Source organism: Anser brachyrhynchus, assembly GCF_964034855.1.
Source record: "Anser brachyrhynchus genome assembly, chromosome: 4".
Lineage (NCBI taxonomy): Eukaryota > Metazoa > Chordata > Aves > Anseriformes > Anatidae > Anser > Anser brachyrhynchus.
In genome coordinates, this window is record NC_137698.1 from 63,281,025 (window position 1) to 63,303,299 (window position 22,275).

The window sequence follows — 22,275 nt, forward strand, 5'->3', positions numbered from 1 at the left end:
GCCGTCGCACGGTGATGAGTCAGCGGCAGGGGCGCGGCGCGGCGCGGGGCTCGGGGGCGGCCAGCGCGGAGCGGGCGGCGAACATGGCCGGCGTTGCCGACGCCGCCGCGCCGGGGAGCGGCGGGGAAGGGCGGCGCGGCGGCGCCCCGGAGCAGCAGCAGCCGCCGCCGCAGCAGCCGCAGCCCCAGCAGCAGGAGGGCTGCCGCGGGGAGCCCAAGACTCTGTGGGGGAGCAGCGAGCCGCAGGCGGCCCCGCAGCAGCGGACGGAGACGCTGGGCTTCTACGAGAGCGACCGGGGCAGGAAGAAGAAGAGGGGGCTCTCGGGTGAGGAGCGGCGGCGGGGAGGGAGGCGGCGGCCCGAGGGGCTGCGGGGAGCGGGGAGGGCCCCGGCGGGGCTGTCCCGGCTCCTCTCAGCCCGGCTGAGGGACCGGGTCAGCCTCAGCGGGTGCCCGAGGCGGGGCTGAGGGCGCTGCCGCCGCCGCCGCCTTCGCGAACTTGGGCGAGAGACTTCAAAAAGTGCGCCGGGGTGCGGGGAGCGGCGTTGTTGGCGGCTCCGTGAGGAGAGGAGGGAAAGGAAGGGCAGGGAACGGGGCTCGGCTGGCGGCTGAGGCCCTTCTGCCCCCTTTGCTTTGCTCTCAGCCGCCCAGCTCGGCCCCATCGGTGAAGCGAAGCTCCTACACTCGCCCCGTCCACCCTCATCTCTTCAGACGAGCGTGTTCAAAAAGGGCGATGAGAGCACTGAATTTTCACCTAGCGCGTTAACCGATCGGTGTCAGGACGCTTTTTTTAAGTTATAAGGGTGTCTGTAACGGGAAAGCTTCGCGCTGATGTTAAAAATGGGGTTGTTAAACCTGCAGCCTGCTGAGGACTGGCTCCGGAGAGCCACAGGGGCAGAGCAGTTCTGTGTCCTCAGCTCCGCTCCTCGGGTCTGGGGCACACAACTTGGCTTTCTTCCTGAGGCACGAAACACGCTTCATCGTTAAACACTGCTTGTTAGGTACACGTAATTATCAACATAATAGTCTTTTCCTCTACTACTGAAAGTAGCTGTGTTATTAGAGCCTTGAAATCCTATGCGGAGTGTTAGAAGAGTTTCTGACTGACTGTGTTTTCCTACCTAATGATTTCACAGGGAAAAATAATAAGAGAAAGTAGATTGACAGTAACGGCCTTTACACAGTTTTATTTACATTTATACTTGAACTGATTATTTTAGGTATCCATCAAGTAACTTCTGAAATTTAGCCCAGCCTCGTTCATAAAAAGTAAAAATTGTCATCTAAATGACATGGTTGACATCTACACCATAGATAAATGACATCTAAATGACATGGCCAAGTTGATTTGATGTTGGTAAACGTCCAACCAACTATTTTAGCACCTTATACTTAATAGAGTGGTTAGCTGGAAATGTGAAGAGTGCTCAAGAAGTGTTGAGATTTCCAAGCTGTCTGCCTCACCGTTGGCTGGAACGTGACACCACAGGTCATATCAAATAGAAAAGAGGAAAAAATAGTGATCGGAAATTAGCTTAAATCATATAGCAACGACTGAATGGTTTCCTTCTAAGCTTGACAGGTGTTATGTCTGTTTCTGGTGTATTATGTCATAGTATCATTGATCGCGCTGTTTTGGTGGTGAAACTGCTGCAGTTCCCATAGTTGTAAGGAGTTGGCTTGGTTACGGTACTGTGACTTGGTTTGTGGTGGGGAAAATACGGTCAAGATGGGCAGTGATGTTCCTGAAAGACAGCTGAACAGAACTTTTTTTAAAGCAAACAAATCGGTATGCAGGGGGGAAAAATACTAATAACCTTCCAGCAATTGATCTTAATTTAAAAAAATATTTAAAAGTCATTGGCGTACTCTGATTCTTCGAGAAAACATTACAGGAACAGGCTTTTGATATAGCAACTAAAAATTCTAATTCGTCGTTGCTGGTAGCATTATGCTTTATAGTACACAGAAGTAGATTTTCTTTCAAGATGGTACAGTAGGGCAAGTACTGTACAGAGGAGTTATCTGGAGGGGAAGGAAATAACTAGATCAAAAATATAGGTATTGTGCTACTTTTGCCTGGAACTGTTAGCACTAAGGATTAATGTTCTGATTGTTTCTCAACAGAAAATTTGTGAGGCGCGGTGGATTGTACATTTGCACAAGTTTTCCTCCCCGTTTCTGGTTAATGGTTATCCCTTGTGTCGCTATGCATTGAAGTATAACTTTGGTAAATCATTATCTTTTTATCTTGAAAAAATAACTGTGGCCTTTTACGTTTTGAAGATGCTTGTGCTTTTCTGTACCGACGTGGGGAGATGAATGAGAATACTTAAAGCATTTAGACTATGCCATCTGAACAATTTAAACTTAGGCCAAAACTTTTTGACTGCAGAGGAGGGAAATTTAAATAAATTAGAAGTAGGAATTAAAGCATTTTCTTCAATTTAACAGAAAACGATGCTTTCATAGCAGAATTAAGCCCCTTTTCAGGTGATTTATTGCTCTGTCCTGCCTTGGTGTCTCATCCTGTTCTGCTGGCTGGGTTTTTCCTACAGGGCCAGCACCGATCTGCTCCGTGGCTCTGTGGGCACAGAAGTAGGGTGATGCTGGGTGCTAGGAAGTGCTCGGAAAGGAGGTGGCTGGGCGACCGTGTGCTTCAGCACATCCCGTCGCTGGAGATGGTGTTTTGCGTGCACAGTCTGGAGCTTCTCTATTGATCAGCTTCAGTTGCGAGGAGTGTCTGGGGTGTGGAAGTTCAGCGAGGTGGAGGGAACTTAAAATGATTTGTTTTTTAACGACGAAGCCAATGAACCAGTTCATGTGAGGTAATGGGAAGTGGGAACAGACAGCTCAGCTGTTACTCCACGGCGGTTGCCCGTATGTCAATATTTATTTTGCAGGAAACTTGTGTTGGTTTTGAGATGCATTACCTTTAGGTTAGTGAAGGTTGGTTATCTGTGGTGTCAGAAAATGTAGCTGGGAAGTTACCAGAGTAGTTAGTTTGGATGTTCATACCTAAGCTTATCTTTTGTTGGTTTTTTTTTTTGTTTTGTTTTTCCCAATTCTTTCTTGAGTTTCAAATGATGATGTTACGGAGGAGGACTTCAGAAAACAAGTTTGGCTGAGATCTGAACAATGATTTAGTGGCATGAACTTCTGCCGTTATTTCACTAGCATGAACTTTGTTTGAAGCTTTAAATGTCAATATTAGTTTTTTTCCACTCATTAAACTACATGTTTGTTTATTTTTAAAACAAATACCTTTAGGGGTTACAGTAGCTGTAGCCTGCTAGAAGCAGATCAGTTACATAAATTATTGCAAACACCGTCCAAACAAGTCCTTACAGGGTTTGGTTCACGTAGTTGAAAGCAAGTAATGATTGAAACGATCTATTAACAATACCTGTTTATGTTAAGATACCACTGCAAACTTCAAGATGCTTGTAATCCCGACAAGTTCTGATCATGTGTCCGCCACCCAAGGCAGTGGAGGTTACCACCCAAGGCAAGCGCACACCCCTGCCTCTTCTGTGACTTTTAAACTTCTTTTCAAGCTGATTGCTTCTTTGCCTTGAAACTCTTGGTAATTTCTTGGCTACTGTTCCATCCAGCTGACGGTTGTTATCATTTTCGATGCGATCACTTTGGGGTGAACTGTTCACACGTGCTGTCCCTGCTTGTGTTCCTGTCTTAACAGCTGTTGTTATCGCGGCTGTTTTAAGGCTGTGCTGTGCAGCCTCTTCTCTTCACCTGCCTCGCCACGGATGGGGGCACTGTACTGTGCAAGGCCCCCCACAGTGGTCACCGAAACTCACTGAAGTCTCAATCTGCTGCTGGCAAGCATGGTCTTGTCCCACGATAAAGTCACTGCTGCTTCTCACCTGTCTAGATGGGTGATATCTGTATTTTGGACGTTGTGTGAACACTGAGAGTGTCTGGTTTTGAATGCCAGTAATAACCAGAAATTTTGAACATGAGTGTAGTCTCCTGTCACTTGTGAAGTGTTACAGATGGGAAGTGCCGATCTGAGAACTTGTCAGTGAGTGTTGTAAGCTCAACTTCCTCGTGCTGCTGATAGCCTGAGCTTTCATAATTGTTATTTATTTACTGTTGAAAGGCTATTCTGTCTTTTTTTAAAGCCGTATGGCTTGATTAAAAACTTAGGTCAGGCTTCAGCTTATTTACCTACAGCTGTTAAAAAGCAGAAGACCTATACATGCCTGATTGCATTTCAGTCTTGAAGGGCTTTTGATCTGATTAGCAAATGATCAGGACACTTTTACTGTTTGTGCACTGAATCACCTGCGATCACTTACCTGTGAATGCTATGATCTTACAGAAGGTGTTTTTTAAAATAAAGAGCAAGCTGCTAGTGTTGCTGAGAAAGAAAATAACTATAAAAGTCTAAAATTAAGCTCTAATTTAGGAGGGCTCTCAGTATAAGAATTAGATCCATTAGATACACTGCGTTCAGCATAGCTTTTTTAGTAACCTTTTGGAGAAGCAGGATGTCTGATGAAAACGATTGGCTGGGGAGAGTAGTTTATTTTGCTTGTTGGGAAGCGATCAGGAAATGGGAGGGAGTAGGACTCAATTCTCATACAGCTCCTTCCGTACCAAGTTATTTGACGTTCTAGTTGCTATTAGCGGAAACCTGTCGTGTTAGATGTGACGGAACTGGAGCACGTAGCAAGTAACAAAAGCATAGGAGCCTTCTCAGTCTGTGGAGTTAATGTCTGAAGTGTCTTCTGCTTTTGTATGTTTCCAAATGTAGATCTTTCATTACTGAGGTTCATCAGTGCTGAGCTAACAAGAGGCTACTTCCTTGAACACAATGAAGCAAAATACACAGAGCGGAGAGAGAGAGTATACACGTGCATGCGGATACCAAAAGAACTGGAGAAGGTGAAGTATTCTTTAAGATTTCTTTTAATTTCAAGATGAAATCTGCTACGTGAAGGTATTTAAAGGAATCTTTATTTTTCAAACACTTTCACTCAAAAAAAAAAATCTGCACTGATTAATTTTCAGTATTTTCAGCTAATGGCCACTTGATGTTATTAGCAGAGACTGACATAATTAGCTTGGAAGTCCAGGTGGTGATGTATTCAAAAATGTCACTGATCTTCAAGGAATAGTCGATCAAAGGAAAACCTTTGTTTTAAAGAATTTTCCAGTCTAAAAGTATGGTGATAGATTTGACTTCCATAGCCTTCTGTTTTGCTTCTGGCCACTGCTTACCACACCTTCCTTTCCTTCTCCTTCTACCCCAGTGTTGTGGTTCTTCCTGATTGATGCATTTCCGCCACCTCCTTTGTGGTAGCTTAAATATAATTCAGTGGGCCAATTACAGTGCTCTGATGTAGAAGGGAATTTTGTTCTGGTGTAACCGTTTTGGAACCCTGCAGGACAGGGTGTGAAAGTTAGGAGGCAGCAGGAATGTGCTCAAGGATGAAGAGTAAGGCGAATTGGTAATAAGGTTATGCAGGTTGCAGTGTTACCATAACCTTAAGAGTTAAGATGGTTAAATTTCTCAAAACCTCTAAGTTTTGAGAAATATGGTAAGCCTAAACCAATTTAACACTACCTTATCTTGAAAGAAGAGTCTTGCTCCCGCTTCGGTCTCCCACCTTATATACACTACTTGTTTTGCATGAGCTCGTTGGACCATTCTGAAATGTAAATCAGCTCATAATGTGGCAGGGAATGCTTCAGGTTTCTTGCTTGTTTTGTTCTCTGCTAGGGTAGTGTGCTGAATTGCTCAGCCAATATTCTCACAAATCCAGAGTCTTTGAGGACAGAGGGGTAGCTGAATAGCTTGGAGTAGAGTAGAAAGTTTACATACAGAGAAATGGAGAAAGGAGGGAGGGCAGGATTCCTTTTTGTCAGAGCCCCGCTTCCGCCTTCAGTGTCATGCAATTAATCCTCGGTCACAATGAGACCTAGCTTTACAGAAGTAAATATTCATCTCTGTTTTAATTATGTACACTATTATGTGCAGTTTCCAAGCCACAGAAATTATTCTGAAGGATCATCACCATAGGTTTCCAATAAAAGTTAGAGCATTTAAGAACATACAAGACTGTTGGCCTCTGCTTAAATGGGGTTGATGGTGTAAGTGCTCAAATTACTGTTTGTTTTTTTTTTCACGGTAAATCAGATTTCAGTCTCTGTTTTGAGTATCAAAGAAAGAATATGAAACCAAGGAATAAGCAGATGGATCTGAGAGGTAATAGATATCTCTTTACAGAGAGATTATGAAATAAATGTTCTTTGCCCAGGTTTAGTCCAGGCTAACTTTCATTCTAACTGTATCAAATTGAATAATACTCACTGAAAAAAAAATGAAAAAGCATGCTGATGAGCACCTAGAAAGCAAACTAAATAGCATGCAGACCGTCACCTATTGTAGGAATTGTTTGACTGTGTTTCAAAAGTCTGCTTCATTCAAATGACACGTCAGAGTAGGAAAGGAAGGGAAGAATTGTCTTAATGACTTGTATTGTTTACTACCTAATGGTTTACTTAAAAGAGTACGAATGTAAATCATAATCAGCTAGGATAAGAATAAACTGGAATAAAATTTATCTTCTGATATTAGGTAGGTACTTGATGTTCTTTAACCTGCTATTATTATATATAACGTTTGAGTTTATTTTGCAAAATAGATTTTATTGATGAATGAAAAAAAAAAAGGAAATGCATACTATTATTTTAACGTCATTGTTAGGAGTTAATATGCCTAGCTAGGTACATGCCTAACTTTTCTTGAAATAGAGTTAGGGAAATCAGCAAGTGCCCAGAGTCTCATTCAGATAAATCTTAGATCCATTCAGAAAGCACATAAAGAAGGAACATCATCTGGGGAGAGATGGGTATATAACAGCTTTCTAATTGCAGAATTTAGGTCTAGTGTAATTATGATAGAGTTGCTTGGCTTTTGGCTATAGTGAAATGGCTTTAGCTGTTCTTATAAGTTAAGGAGGAAGCATTTAAACTGAGGGCGAGTATGTAAATTGGCCTCTTCATATTTTACATTCCTCTTTGTACGAAAGAAAAGTGCATATTTTCTGAAGGAGAGCTACCATAGCTGTAATTAGGTGTGCAATAGAAAGCTGACTAGGTAGTGTTTGTTTTTTTTTTTGGGGGGGTGGGGCGAAGACACACAAAAAAGAACAAACACATGCAGAAAATGGCTTTGCACGTGTGCACACAACTCTACAGTTCTTTTTCCCCCTAAAGTTAAAACATTAATTTCTGTAACTTTAGAGGAAAGTCACTATGGGGAAATGAGCTGCAGTAATTAAGTGCAATTCATCTGTTAAATAAGGTCCGAGTTCAGTGAATTGGGGAAGTCTGTAAAATTCTTTGCTGTTTGGGCCTCATGGGGCAGAATTTTTGCTGAGTAGTCTAAGTGCATAGTTTTTTTTATAAATTCATCTTACTCATCTTATTAGGTTAATTAAAGTAACATGTAAATGTATTTTTCATAAAACAGTATAATTCTTTGTTTGTAACTCTGTATAAACTACTAACACCTGTTTTATTTTTATAATTTAGTTGATGTTTTTTGGAATCTTTTTGTGCCTGGATGCTTTTCTGTATATATTCACCCTGCTTCCTTTGAGAGTTTTTCTGGCAATGTTCCGGTTCATCACTTTGCCTTGCTATGGATTACGGTAAGTTGATTGAAGAGGAAGGAGTTTATAGACTTAAATAATGTTTTCTGTTTATCTGTGTGATTAACTTTATGGCCTTTGATTTACTAATGACTTCTTCCACTGTGAAGTAGAAGTTTTGCCCTAACCTAGCCAAAGCAACAGTGTTTACGGGGTACTGTTAAGCTTTGCCACCAGTCACTGTCTCGAATGTTGTTTCCTTCAGATGGCAGATTGCCCCTGAATGTGCCTGAGGGGTGTTGTTAGCAGAGATGTAACCTTATCCTGGGTCGTTCCGTTCATTTAACTAACATCTATTTGAACAGTGTTCTGGGATTTGTTAGTCTTGAGTTAATGACTCAGCCTTTGTATTTTGACAGACTCTTTGATATTGAAACCAAAAATTAATTTTTACAACAAATGAATTCTCCTGATTTCCCCAATAACATTTTCCCAAGGGGTCCCTGTATAAAATGGATTTTTTGTATTCTTTAAAAGAATCTTGGAGAGTAAGTGGGATGGGACTAGATAGAATAACCTTAAGAAATTTAACAGTCTTAACCCCTTGACTTTTTTTTGCTTAGATCAGTACTGAGGAAGTTACTAATTCATAGTATTTTTTTACCAAAAAAATGGAACGATTAATTTCCTTGATTAAAAATTGATATTTTAAAGTAAACTTGGTGACATAATCCTAAGTGTAACCTAAAAGGATAGGAGTCTTTATATGGATGTTTTAATTTTTCCTTGAATAAATAAGGACTTCGGGGTTTTCATTCTTCATTTCTCCAAATTTGATTTAAAAAGTTGATTAATGGTTGCTGATTATTTTTTTTCTGTTAATCAAACCACTTGCATTTACATTATTAGTAGTCTTTTATATGTGAAGTGCTTTTCAATGCATAGTTCAGGATGTGTCTTCAGATTAGAGAAAATGCATGTCTAGTTGCATTAAAAAAATACTATTTTAAAGTATTGTCCTGAGTTGAAACTTTTGTACTTGGGTGCTGCTTAAAATAGACACTAGGTGGCAGTCTGTCATACTGAATTTTGCTGTTAATTTTGAGCTGAATTGCATATTTTCAAAATGTCAAGAGTTTTCCTAGCTGTGTACAGAACCATATGGCAGCTATTCAATTTTAACATGATGACAAGTCAAATTATGTGCCGACTTGTAAGTATCTGTATGGATGCTACTGTTAAAATATTAAAATTCAGGTGAAGGTAATGGATTTTAGCATACTATGTGGATTTTCTAGCTACTTTTTTTCAATTTACAAAGTGTTCTTCCTTGTTTATAAACTCAGCTTTGTTTTTGACAAATGAATTTTCTGCTCTTTAGAAATAGCGATTAAAATTTGAAAGACCAGTTGCTGCCTTGGACTATTATGCAATTTACTGAAGAAAGTGCTGTTCAAAAGACCACACACGCATACCTGCAATGTTAGGACTTAGTCTGCTTGTCTGATGGTAGTGTGAACGGCAGAGTAGAATCCAGTTTAATCTGTTCAACTTGAATATGTTAACTTTAAAGTGTTATCAGGTAAGATTCAGTAAAACTAAGATCATCTTGAATCAAGAAGGCTGTGTTTTGGTAGGAATTCCTCAAACAATTTCTCGTGTCAGTTTCTTCAAAAGTTTACGGAATTTCTTTCCTTTGGATCTCAATTACCTCTTCACTACCGGAGGCTTTGTCTAAGTCATTAATGTTCTAAAGCTGGTGGATTTTTATTGAAAAGTTGACAGCTCGTGTTTATAGTATGTAATGAAACTTTTTCAGATATAATGACTCTCATTTCTGAATACTCAGTCTGCACTTTGCTTTTTATTTGTGTGTTTCCTTGTTTTTCTTCCTAGTTATGCTGATTTGTTAAGGTAAAAAATAAGATTGGGGCTTTTCTAGCTCAGGAAATACATTTTTGTGTTTAAATAGAGGTCAGTAGGTAAAATGCATCTATAATTCCACAAGGTACTTACAAAGCGGGTGGCTAGTTATCTTTTAACTCATGCTTCCTCACAAATGTCAAGTAAGTGCTGAGAGGTGTGATTAGGTGTTTTTTGAACCTGCCACATCATATTCCATTCTGTGTAGTAAATAAAAGTGCTCCTCCCTTCATCTTGACTTCTTTCTCAACATCTAAGTGACATGATTGAGCAGTAAGTGTTCTGTTGACCTTCCACTTTACTCTTCATTTCTATTTCCTCATAACTTCTTTGCTCTCTATTCATTGTAGAACAAGGTTGTTACCCTTTATTTCTTCCAAACAATGAAAACACGTTCTATGTAAAATGGGTTAATTCCTGCCTATAATATTGTGCGCAGTGTTTACTTAAATGTAGGGAGAGTGCGCTGTCACCTCGTCCACATTTTAATATTCCATCTAAGAAAGTTAAGAGAACACAGTAATGTATCTCAAAGTTTGTTTTCTTTTTCTGCCTAGACAGTGTAAGTTGCTTCAGTTTGACTGCTAAATCATCATTCCTCATCACTGGATCTTTCATTTTGAGTCAGTATAGTTCTGTGTATTTGTCAGAGCTGTATTGGTATTAACATAGCTATTTTAGAGACTCAAAAACCTACTGACAACTTCAGTGAGAAGAATCCAAGATTCTGTCCTGAAGTAAACTATAAGCTGCAGGTTAAATTGTTGCAGTCAAACTGGCAGTGGCTGAATCATCAGATTGTGGTGGCTTTGGCAGGTGAAACTTCATTACTGCTCTACTCCATAAAGAGTAGTGTGCTCCTTAAAAAATTAACACTTCACAAAATTAAATTACATCAGCAGTCTTCAGAAATAACAAAAATAAAAAATTTCAACAGCTCTTTGTGTTTCCTTCCAAGTAGTGGAAAGAAGTTTCCTAAAATCTGCTCTTTGAGTCTTACAAACTAATCTCATTTTATTGAAATATATGACCACTTAAAAGCACGTGCTTTGGAGCAAAGGGGGGGATAGAGAGAGAGAAGTGGACCTGGTAGAGCTCTTTTCAGACTTAGTCCTTGATAATAGGTTCCTAAAACTAGCTGTACCCATGGTTGAAAGGTACAGTTTTCTTTTACAAATGAGACTTTTTTAAAAAACCTCAGGTTCTGAGCAGATTAATATCTGCTTGTTTTGAATCACTTTTATAAAGCTAACTTTTGGTGTGTTTTTTTAAATACATTGCACACTAGTAAAAGCTCTTGTGGGAAAATCACTATGATACAAAGGCTAAATTTGTATGTTAGTGAAACTCTGATAAGACTCCAATAAAATTATACTTAAAGACATTTTACATCTTGTCTGTAAAATAAGTAAGGATTTTTGCTGTGGAAAGTGAGATTTCCTGTAAATTTAGCTTTCTCAAGAAAACGTGTATATGACTCCTCTTACATGAGGAACAATTGGGAAGACCTTTACATTTCTTCCATGTTGAAATAGCGATATAGATTATAAGTACATGTTCTGTGTTTTCTTTTACGATGTTGCCTTCTCCCTGAAATAAGTGAGGTTTAGGTTTTGTCAGCAATAACATCATTAACTTTAGTTCTATTATATGTGCCTTTTAAATTTCCCACTGCCCTCCTGTAAAGTGATATATGTACACTTTTCAGTAGGAAATAAATGAAAAAATTACTTCAAGAAATAAATAGTAGGAAGAAAGCATCTCAGAGAAAAAAAATACACTGGGATTCTCGTTATGGAACTTTGTTCATAAATACGTTTGAACCTCAGTTGCACACTTAGTCTCAAACTTATTTTTTTGGCCATTGTGACTTTCTACCAACCAAAAAGGGCAGGTACACTCAGTATTTTCTGTAGTAATCTCTCGGAAAGTACTCCTTTCTCCTTTCCATAACAGTGCATAGTGTAGCAACATTACAACCTTCTCTTTCTTTCTTTCTTGTAAATCAGACCGAAGGGAAGAGCACTTTCACTTCCTTTATAGGATGGAATGTGGTGTCACAGGGATTCCTCCTTGGTGAGTAAATCCTGATTTTCTTTTTCCTTCTATGCTATCGGCCAAACTCATCATCATGTAATCAGTAAAAAGACTGATTACAACTGAATAGGATAGCTAAGTTAACATACTTCAAAGGAGAAGCCAATACTTAATACGCAGTACTTGAAACTGATTCAGTGCTGTTTATGGTAGGTATACTTTTGAATACGACTTCACTTCCCTGTGGAAATGGGTAGTGATCTTAATAGGTTTAAAACACTGTTTATACAGAGCGTCTGTGTACCACTTCAGCCCAATTTACAATAGGGTGTCTTGGAAACAAAACATAGCCCCTGCTGTACTTTATTTATAGTGCCTTAAGCATTTTATGTTTATTCTAAGTAACAGTTCAGTCAAGTTCATGGCTATATTTTATGTGTATTACAAGCTGGTTTTCTTGTAATACTTAAGTTTTGCAGGGAGTTCTTAAAGTTCATTGGCAGGTATTTTAGTATTAGATTTTGAATTGATTATCTGTAGAATAAAATGCAGTATTTTTTCTTATGCTTATTTACTGACTTCATTTACAGTTGATTCTGTTACTAAAAAGAAACACTTAATGAAGGATAATTTTAGTTGTCACTTATTTGAAACCTCATTTTTTTTATTTGAGACAGCTCTCATCGGGGCCTAACAGAAAGGTTGGTTTTGTTTCATTCTTAGCATGGTTCTGTGCTGTGTTGTGTGCATGTAGAGGCTTTTTACTGTTTGAGAAATGAAATGCCATTTAGCTTGGCCAGCTTAGCTCTCTGTATACAAGTCTTCAATTGAGACACTTTTATCAGCACTAAGTCTGTATATGTCAGCAATTTTATGACAGTGAAGTTCTGCATACTGTATCTTTATTTTTAATTTCAAAGTAAGTATTGGACTTGAACAAAATAGCTTTTTTTCTGGAGCCAAGCTTAATTCCAAACTTGAGCATAGTTGTAAGAAAGTATTTTCAGAAGTACACTTCTCATTTTGAAAAAAATTAAGAGTGTAGCTATATGTGTAAGTATGCCCTTCAGACAAACTAGGTTTTCTTTCCCTGGCATCTTCATTTAGTTTGCCAACAGGGAAGCGTCATCACTTTATGCGTCAATCTGTACATTTTTGTTTATGTTCATATAAGGTTAGACACTTTAAAATACTGCAGTTCGTTATTGAAGGATGCATTTAAGGATTAAGACTTTGATAAAGACTAAATATCTGTGCAAAACAAAATTATACAGTTCACTTTTCATACAAGTATCTATGTTGTAAAAAGGGAGAAACAAGGTATCTAACTGCTTATTTAGATCACTGTTCTGATAATGGAAGAATTTTACCAATTGATACATACCTTAGAGGTTGTCCAACTTTGAAAAACAGTATTTGAATAAAAGAATTAGGTAAGGTTTGCCCTAAAATTCTTGCTTGAATTTGTAACCTCAGAGCTAAAACCCTTCTTCGGCGCATTATTAGCTAAATGAACCTATTCAAATGAAAAGTTTTTTTTGAGTAGTGTGAAGTACAATAACATTTCTAGAAATAAATGTTATTTTAATTTCATAAATACACATATATGTATGTGATTAAGTTCCATAATTTTAAGATTTAAATATTCATCTAAAGCATTATTGCAGTTGTAGTGTAATTACATCATTAAATTCCTGCATGTGTGACATCAGTACTCTGAATTTTATCCATGATAACTCTGAAGAAGTAATTGTTTAGAGTTACCTGAATTACTAAGATGATGGTATCCTAAAGGAACCAATTAAAAATGTAGTAGTCATTCTGCTGGACATCTTTAAACTGTAAACATTGAACAAGAAAAATGTACTGAATTTGTGTTGGTTTAAAAAAAAATTATCTAAAAGGTGACAGGTAAACCACATGCTAGTGAAGAACTGGGGAGCACAAGTGGGCACGAAAGACAAAAGTAAATAAGTGATATGGCAGTATATGGCAGTCTGTGCAGAGTTGCATTTAAAATAATATATGCAGAGTGCCTATACATCACATGCTGCAGTAATCGTGGACTCATACAAGTGTACTTCTCTACAGGTTACTGTGCAGACATACAGAGACATGACATGGTGATGAAGCTGTAGACAACTGTAATGAGATTTTTAGTCTGTTTGTTCTTACTCTGTAGAAAAAACCAACTTATTGTTTTTCTTGTTTGTGTTCCAGCCAGTTTATATGCAATAAGCAAGGCTTATCACAGCACTTAACACCTGATCTTGGTGGTTCTGGAAGTCTGTTACTTAAGCAAAATTGTGTATTAGTAGTTGTGATTTTTAACATATTAAAGTGATATCAGTAAACTGGTTTATTTTGATAATGCTGTACTTATTGCTAAGTAGTTTTAGCTGTACAGCTGTTGGAGGGAGCAAAAAGGGCTTGTTAGGGTAGATACCCCTGAAAGCCTTGAGCTATTTTGTTTCTTTAATAACCTAAAAAAAATAATAATACTGTGAAATCAAACATTCTGTTCAGCTGAAACAGTCAAAAACACTACACATCAGTAACTCTCCATAGCATCGCAACAGTCACTTACGTTATGAAAGACTGATTGAACCTCACTTTTTCCAACCAGTAGCTGTAGACAGAACTCTTACTAGTGAATGAAACGTGGATCACATCTTCAGGGTATAGTATCAAACAGGCACACTTTGCAAGTGGACTAGTCAAGTAGTCGTTATGGAAAAGACTTCACTGTTTTTCTATAACAGAACAGTTTAAATAGGAGGGATGGAAATTGTACTCTTTTCATGATCTATAGGTTGGCTGTTTGGAGAGGAGTTTGAAGGCTGAAAGGATGTAGTTTTGGTTTTCTCAGTGAAAATAATGTATTGAATCTGGATTTTTCTTGTCTCAGGAATGTGCTTTAACCAGTAAGGTACTGTATAAAAGCAAATGTGAGAAGGCATCACCATCACCTCTTTTAGACAGGTTTTGAAAGAAAGGATACAGGCATCTGTCTGAAGAGTAGGATTTGGGCTGTGAAACTTGGAGGGTTTCAAGTAGTTAAGTAGTAACAACTTATTAGTCAAGTAACTAGTTCCTTAAACTTTCTCATCTAAGAAAATTGCTTATGACAAAGTTTTCCACGCCAAATTTTTCCTTCACTGGGTTTTATGTATATCGTGAAATAAGCTTGAATAAGCTTGAAATGTCACAAATTCTTAAAAATGAAACATTTAAATTTTATTTGTTCCTAAACTGTATAAAAAAAATGAGTGTTTAAATTTCATAGTAGTCTAATTTGATAGTATTTTAATTATGTAAGATGGCAAAGTAATGCATCCTAAACATTTATAAGGGAGGCTGCTTGTTCAGATGACATCATTTTCTAAACAGGAAGAACTTGAGTTCATGCTTTCTAAATGTGCTTCGGCACACAGTTGACAAAGTCATCATAACAGGCCAGTTCTCTGAATTCCTGGCTCATCGCTGATGGCAGGCAGTGCACTGTACAGGTTTTACCACGGTTTCACTCTCAGCTGTCACAAACACAGTGTGATAAGCACTGAGCTTATCCTTTTCCTTTTGTTAGTTGACTGGGCTGGAACCAAAACCTGCCGTGGTGTTAAGAGGGAGGTGTAGTAGGAAGGCTTGCATGTCACTTCCTAATCAGCATTAGTAACAAGCATGTTTATCCCCTTAAGCATGCATTTGTATAATTATATTATTTGGAAGCATAATTGTTTGTTTCAGTGGAGATTTTTTTTAATTATGAGGCATAAAATGTTAACTGTAACCCATATGCTGAAGAATTTGAACATTTTGTTAAGTACTTGCTGTGAAACAATAATGTCCCTGCGTGCGTGTGTTTTTCTTTGTTCTATTAATTTGCTAATTAGTGTTACGGTGGAGGAAAGTTTGTCTGTAGATTCTTTGTGAAGGAATGCTTGGATTTTTCAGTTTGGATTCATGTAGATTGAAGCATCAGCTCATGTTTAAACAGATCAGTGTATTCAGCAGTAGTAACAGAAAAGCAATTCAAGGTTTTATGTAGCAAATAATGGAGAGAATGGATAAGCCTTATGCTTTACTATACAGGGACTGGGGCGTCTGAAGAAGTTTAATATAAAAATTCGCTTCCTTGGCAGTCAAGTCTGTACAGCTAAACATGAGGACTCGAAGCTTAGCATAATGAAACTGCTTGTGAAAATCTGAAAAGAGTATCTTGAAGAGCATGACTTACAGTAAAAAGTTAGAAGTGATAATGGAATAGCAGCAGAAAAGAAATGGGTGAAAAGACAGACATCTTGCATCTTGTTAAAGCACTTCTGAAGGATGCTGCAAATGCACTGAATCTGCGTATTTACTGGCTTATGACATGTGAAAATTATAATTTACAATATATTCACCTGTGTAATTAGCCAAATTGTGAAACAGTTCTCACATAACATTATTTCTGGAATCCACTAAGATGGTGAGAGGAACTACGTGTTGGACTACAGGCTCTCATGATATCTTTGCAGAGCAAAGTTCACTAAAGCAGTGAATGGCCGTAATTCACACCTGCGCTGTCAGTGTATGCCTGGGATACCTATTGCTGTAGAAAGATTGTTGCTTGCTGTTCAGTAAACAGACCGATTAAATATAAAACAGGATAGTTGTCATGCTCTTCTTTATTCATCGTTTTCCTTTTCTTGTTCATGAGGAAAAAAAAACAAAAAACAAAAAACACAATCACCAATAACTAATTTTCATGTGAAATCTTTGTGTTCTGTTACCTATCATGCGCAACTGTAAAATTGCAAATGCTTTCCATGAGTTGAGCTGTTTGAACTTCTGTCTCTATTCAGTATTTTCTAGAGTTAAGCACGCACTCAGTATTGTCTAGTTTTCTAGCATTTCAAAAGTAGGGAACAACACCATGAAAGCATCAGAACTGTACTGTGTGTATCTTGTTCATTTCTGGACATTGGTGACTTATAGTTAGTATTGCCCAGGGTTATGATGACTCTTCAGTTTTTGAGATTCTGTAGTACTCATGATGACGAATATAGCATTACAAATTTGTATGTGATACTAATCAAGAGGTCTGATTGCTGAGTGTTCAAGATTGTTCTGAAATTATTTTCCAGTATTAGCACCGAGTATGAATGTAGTTACTGAGTTATTGGAGACGCTAAGTGGAAACATTGAGGAAAATAAATGCAGAAAATGCTGTATGTAACGGATGGGCTAAGACTTCTTATGATAGGCATGAAATCATGTCAGCCTATGTGTGTTTATGTATATATTTAAATAGTTTCATGTGAAGGACAGGAATGATTTATGACAAATGGAACCAATATGAGCTGATCATATACTAGAACTGCAATGTTTATTTCTCTCTGAACTCTGACTATATTATTTCATAACTGCAGACTTTGCAGATCTTTCTGTATTATCTGCCAAAAGAGGACAGATCTATTATACTTAATCCATTTACCTGATTTCCTAGTCCTTGTAAGAAATAATTACTCCTATTCCATATTATATTCAGAGCCACATGGCTAAATCCTTCTGCAAATGTCATTAGAGCAGAAAAGGATTCTGCTGCTGTAGAGGTGCCATCGTAGATTATGAAATAGTCACGGTTAATCTCTCTCAATCAGAAACTTGTTAGCAGCAGACCCTAGATTTCTTGCCTAGACAATATAAAGGGATCTCTTCCATGTAAATGAAAGAATAGTGAAACAGTTTTTAAATGCCAGGATCTTCTTTCGCTTTCTAGAAAGTAGTTTTCTGTAGTCAGCCTGTGTAGTAGTCCCTTGTACTGACTATGGGTTAGAAATGCTGAGAGCTCTCTGTCATCAAATTGACTAAATTGAAATTCTGAGGATATTTCGATGAGTTCCTTTAAGTATGTGATTTGAAATGCTTGTCACAGCATTACTGCTGCTTCTGCTTCTCATGGGGTGAGAAGTACAAGTTATTGCACAACTTTGAATAGAGCATACATTGTATTTTTAGTTAAAGCTTCAGAAAAGATTGAAGGAATGGTACTGAAGTTTTCTCTAGGTACTTGCTTACTTACAGCAAGTGAGAAACTAAATCCAAGTCACCTTGAAGACTGTAAAGTAACATTCTCTAAAACCGTTATGTGAATGTACTCTGTTCTACAAAAGCTTAATTCCTGCAAGGCACAGCAGTCAGGTGTAGTTGGTCTGACACTTTTGGACAGCCTTTGTGTTGTATAGTAGTGATTATTTATTCAGTTGTTCTGTACGCAGCATAGTCTCAAAATGTCTTCATCTTTTGCGTGCATAGGATGCCATGTGTGATTTTGGCCGCACCTTTATAAGGTGTTGTTCTCCTGAGTTAGTTTCAGAATTGATACCACTTGCAGAAGCGCAGTTGTGCTCTTGATTATGTTCTTAGAGTTTGTCTTCCCCATGATGGATGCTGTCTACTTCTACAGCAGCTGCTTCTGACAGTGATTAGGAGGTCATAAATAACTATTTGGATGTTTTTCGAAAACAGCATATATTTTTTTAAATTAGCATATTCAAACTGATAACATGTTTAGGAAAAAAAATAATGGGAGCATTGTCTAATCTCTGAAACTGGTGACAGAGGAATACAGGAAATGAAAATTCATGACTCGCATTCAGCTAATTTGTTCTGACTTCTGTAAAATGTGAACTTCTGCAACAGTCTTTTCAGTGTGTGTCTTAAAAAGACTTAGATTTAACAGAAGTTATAGCTCTGTATGTTGATACATAATTGTTAAACTGTTTGATTTAATTCAAAGATTTTAAATGCTTTGCATCTTATTAGTACTAAGCTAACTAGACAAGTATATATTTATTACCTTGCAACTTCATGATGCTTATGGCTGGTATTGTGGCAGTCGAGGTAAAACTGTATTCTTCCTGGAGTTCTAGGTTATAGGATAATACTGTGTGATGATTAGTCTAGACTTCAGGGAGACTTGTGTGACTGTAAATAAGAAAACGTCTGCATTGGTTCAGCCTCAAGCTCTGATATAAAATTGTGCTGAGACTGCTGCAGACCTTAGGGCTAAAAGAAGGTATGGAATTGCAATTAGGATCTGTTCTTTAGCATCTGGATCATTATGTTGAAATTGAAGATGACTGCTTCATTTCTTTCTCTTTTGGTTATAGCAAATGCAGTTTCTGTAACTGAGGAAGTCAAAATGATAAGTAGAATTGCCTGGAAAAGAGGAGGTAGATGAAAAGTTAAAGGGCATGCATGGAGAATGTTCTTAACAAGTGAGATATCTTACCCAACAAATACGATATTCTAACTAAATGGATGTGGCAGATAAGAGGATCCTGTTCAGGAATGTGATGCTTATCATGGTGATGGTGTTAAGTGTTGGAGTGGGGGGCTGGGGAAGGATTAATAAACTACATTGAAATGCATCCTTGCTGAATAGCTTCAGTAAATTCGTGACTGACTGACTTCGTAACATTTATATTTTGTGGGGATGTGACACTTAGTGGAACTTCTTGCCCTTTGTATTTCAGTGATAGACGTTTGCTGCAACCTGCTCAGGTGTGTGACATGCTCAAAGGAGTGATACTGGTCATCTGTTACTTCATGATGCACTATGTTGACTACTCTATGATGTATCATCTGATAAGGGGACAGTCTGTCATAAAGCTCTACATCATCTATAACATGCTTGAGGTAAGAATTTTGGCATCGGAATATCAAGCATGTTGTTTTCAGAATGTTTTAAAAATACACTGTGACAATGTTTGTTCTTAGAATTTGGCACATTTTGTTCTCATAAACGTGCACACCTATTAAGCCTAAATGTAGCGAAACAGTCAAGATCATGAAAATAAACTTTGTAGATATTGGTTTCTGTAGCTTAGTAATCAATTTAGTTAAATGAAAATTGAGAACTCAGAATGGAAGAACTGAAATGCAAGAATGAACGACTTCTTGAGCTTACTAATATAAGCAAAAACTATTGATTTGAAATAATCTTCCTCCTTCCTTCATCCCTGGTCTCTCTTGGGATCTTAAGATGTGAAATCTGACTTTTATTTCTTCATTACAGAAATACAGTTTTCATTATATGCGAGGACTCCTGTTACAGCTTAACCTATCCTGAGTCCTTGCTGGCAGACAAAATCTTGAATACATTTTAGTAAGTTGAATGAATATAGAGAATCAAGAAAAGAAAATTCTGTTTTGAAAGGGTAAAATAAGCATAAAGAGAAACCATGGGGAAAAAAACGTTCCTGTTTTGACACCAATGTAGAGCATGAGAATTTTAATTGTACTTCTGCCATCAATGATTCACTAAGTAAATAACGATTTTATAGCTATAATCTTATCTCCAACCTGCATATATAGGACATACTAGTGATACAACCTCCTTCTGAAGGGATTCAGTCACAGCTTTGTATACGAGTTACTCTACTAGGGTTCTGAGATCTCTGAATAGCCTGTTTACCTTTGAACATATGTTGTACCTTCATTTGAAGACTACTTGAATGGGCTATACTTTGTGAAAAATCTCTATATTTTGTATGAAAACATTTGTTCTCTCCTCATAAAGTATTGTGCAAGGAACACTCTTCATTATCCCAAGTCACCTAAATGTCTCAGAAGCCACTTCAGTTGCTTATTCATAGGGTTTTTTTCCTTTTTATTTTAGAATTGGAAAAATTGGAACTTGATGCCAATGGTAGTTGTGTTGGGAGTATTCATCCATATATATAGTTCCCTATCCTGTGAGATTATCATGACTATCACTTAATAGTCTTTGAGAAGACTTTCAGTCTATTAATGCCAAAAAAAAAAGTACAGCACCACATGCTTACCATGTAATTTGAAAGGACACTGAAGCGTTTGCTGTGAGTTGGAACCATGTGCTGTGCCCTTTTGAATGATGAGCTGAGTTTCTTTGCTATTTTGACAGAACCCAAAGTGTGTCTCAAGAAGTGGTACCTGAGTTTCCCTTCCCTAACTGAGGGGCAGAAAGACGGAAATGTTACAATGCATAGTTACTATAGTTATTAGAAAACTTACTTAGAAGTGGGAAGTTGGAAATCATATTTAATTACCACGGTGTCTCATGAAACCTGACATGTCAAAACAAAGGACATATTTTTAAAGGGGCTTTTTCTTACAGCAATAAGTTGCAGCCATAGAATCGGCAAAAAATGGCACGGAATCCCACTGAAAAACTTCATAGATTGTCAGCTTTAACAGGTTGTTCTTTCACTTGCTTAGACTACTTCAGTGAATTTCATTACAAGTCTACTACTTACACAAGAAATGAGATTTTTTTAGCAGCTGTTAAATATGCATTTTTAAAGCAATAAACTTTACATTTTTCACAAGTTTTCAAAATCGAAAAATCTCTTTAATTTAATCACTGAGCTACAGAGATGTTTACAATGTACTAATGTTTTCGGCTGTTAGCATGTCCTGAGAACGCTGTCAGGGACAGATATGAGGGATGCAACATCTTCAAATTATGTGCAGAATGCTCCAAGTAGCCAGCCTAAGGGGAGCGTTCAGCACAATTGGCTTAAATGGCACTTTTCTTTTTTAGATTCAGACCCACCGGCTCCTGCTCCTTGTGAAGCCCCAGTGTGCGTTATGCTGGTGACACCGCTCACCACGGAATTCGGCTGGAGCCTGGAGCCGGCATGTAGGGTTTAGGTAAGTCACATTCGGAAAAGCAGACAACAATATTGTGTGGTGGGTTTTAATTTTTTTATCATACCAGATAAGAAACAGGACTTGCGTAAATAAAAAGTAAATCAAAGCCGCCATTTTATTTATTAAACCCCTCACAATATTGTTGACAAAAACTTACCAAACTCTAAGCATTCTGTGGCAGGAATTACTACAACAGGTGTACTTACTCAGTGGGTTGTCACAACGAGCAGGAGCCACACAAGGCGGACCACTTTAATTTACAAAATTTACAAGCCGAAAACAATGCCATTGTAAATATCTCTCAAACTGATGTTTTTTTGAACTTCAGATTTACGATAATGCATCAGCTCATGATTCATTTTGTTTTCATAGGTGATGATTAAAGAGTAACATTCAAGTTAATTAAAAGATTAAGTTAAAAGTTGAAAGATTAAAGTAGAGCTTGCTTGAGACACCCAGTAAATTGTTTTTATTCAGCCTTCATATTTCAGGAAATTTGAATGTTGGCTCAAATAAGTTAAAACATACTATTTGTATCCCTTTTAGAATACTTACCTTTAGAACTCTGTTAATTAACAAAGTTGGGAAATGATGTGAGACCTGTTTACTGATGTTGTCTTTAGAATTTATTTTCTAGTTAACGGGGCGTGGTTCAATATTTGCAGTCAGTTCTGTATTGCTGTCTGCTGTTTTAATATGCCCAAAGTTGTCATCTTACAGAAAGACAGTAAGAAACATCAGTTTAGTTTAAGTAGAGGTAATCGGTTTTCATACTTAACCGTTTCATTTTGATTGGGTTAGTAAGCAGTAAAAAATGCTTTCTATTTTAGCCAGACACGTGACTTGTAATACTGAATTTAATTTTTAAAGTGATTTTTTTTCTGGATCTATGTGCAGCTCAATTTAAAAACTATTGAACTTGAGTATATAGGCAGAAAAAAAGCATTTCTTTCTAATCATTTTCACTTTTCTGTGCTTGCTAGTTAGGAAGTGTTGAGCTGGTGTAATTCCTTGTGACC

The 22,275-nt window shown here is 37.7% G+C and overlaps 1 protein-coding gene across 1 annotated transcript in view; it reads left to right on the plus strand.

Moving 5' to 3' along the window:
• Window positions 1-12: 12 nt before the first annotated feature.
• Window positions 13-22,275, plus strand: part of TAPT1 (transmembrane anterior posterior transformation 1) — a 39,406-nt gene continuing 17,143 nt past the window's right edge. Inside the window, exons 1-4 of the mRNA XM_080588781.1 lie at window positions 13-324; window positions 4,774-4,904; window positions 7,560-7,678; window positions 19,099-19,261. Coding sequence (XP_080444907.1) covers window positions 15-324; window positions 4,774-4,904; window positions 7,560-7,678; window positions 19,099-19,261 — 723 coding nt within the window. The 5' untranslated portion in view covers window positions 13-14. The remainder of the gene's footprint in view (window positions 325-4,773; window positions 4,905-7,559; window positions 7,679-19,098; window positions 19,262-22,275) is intronic.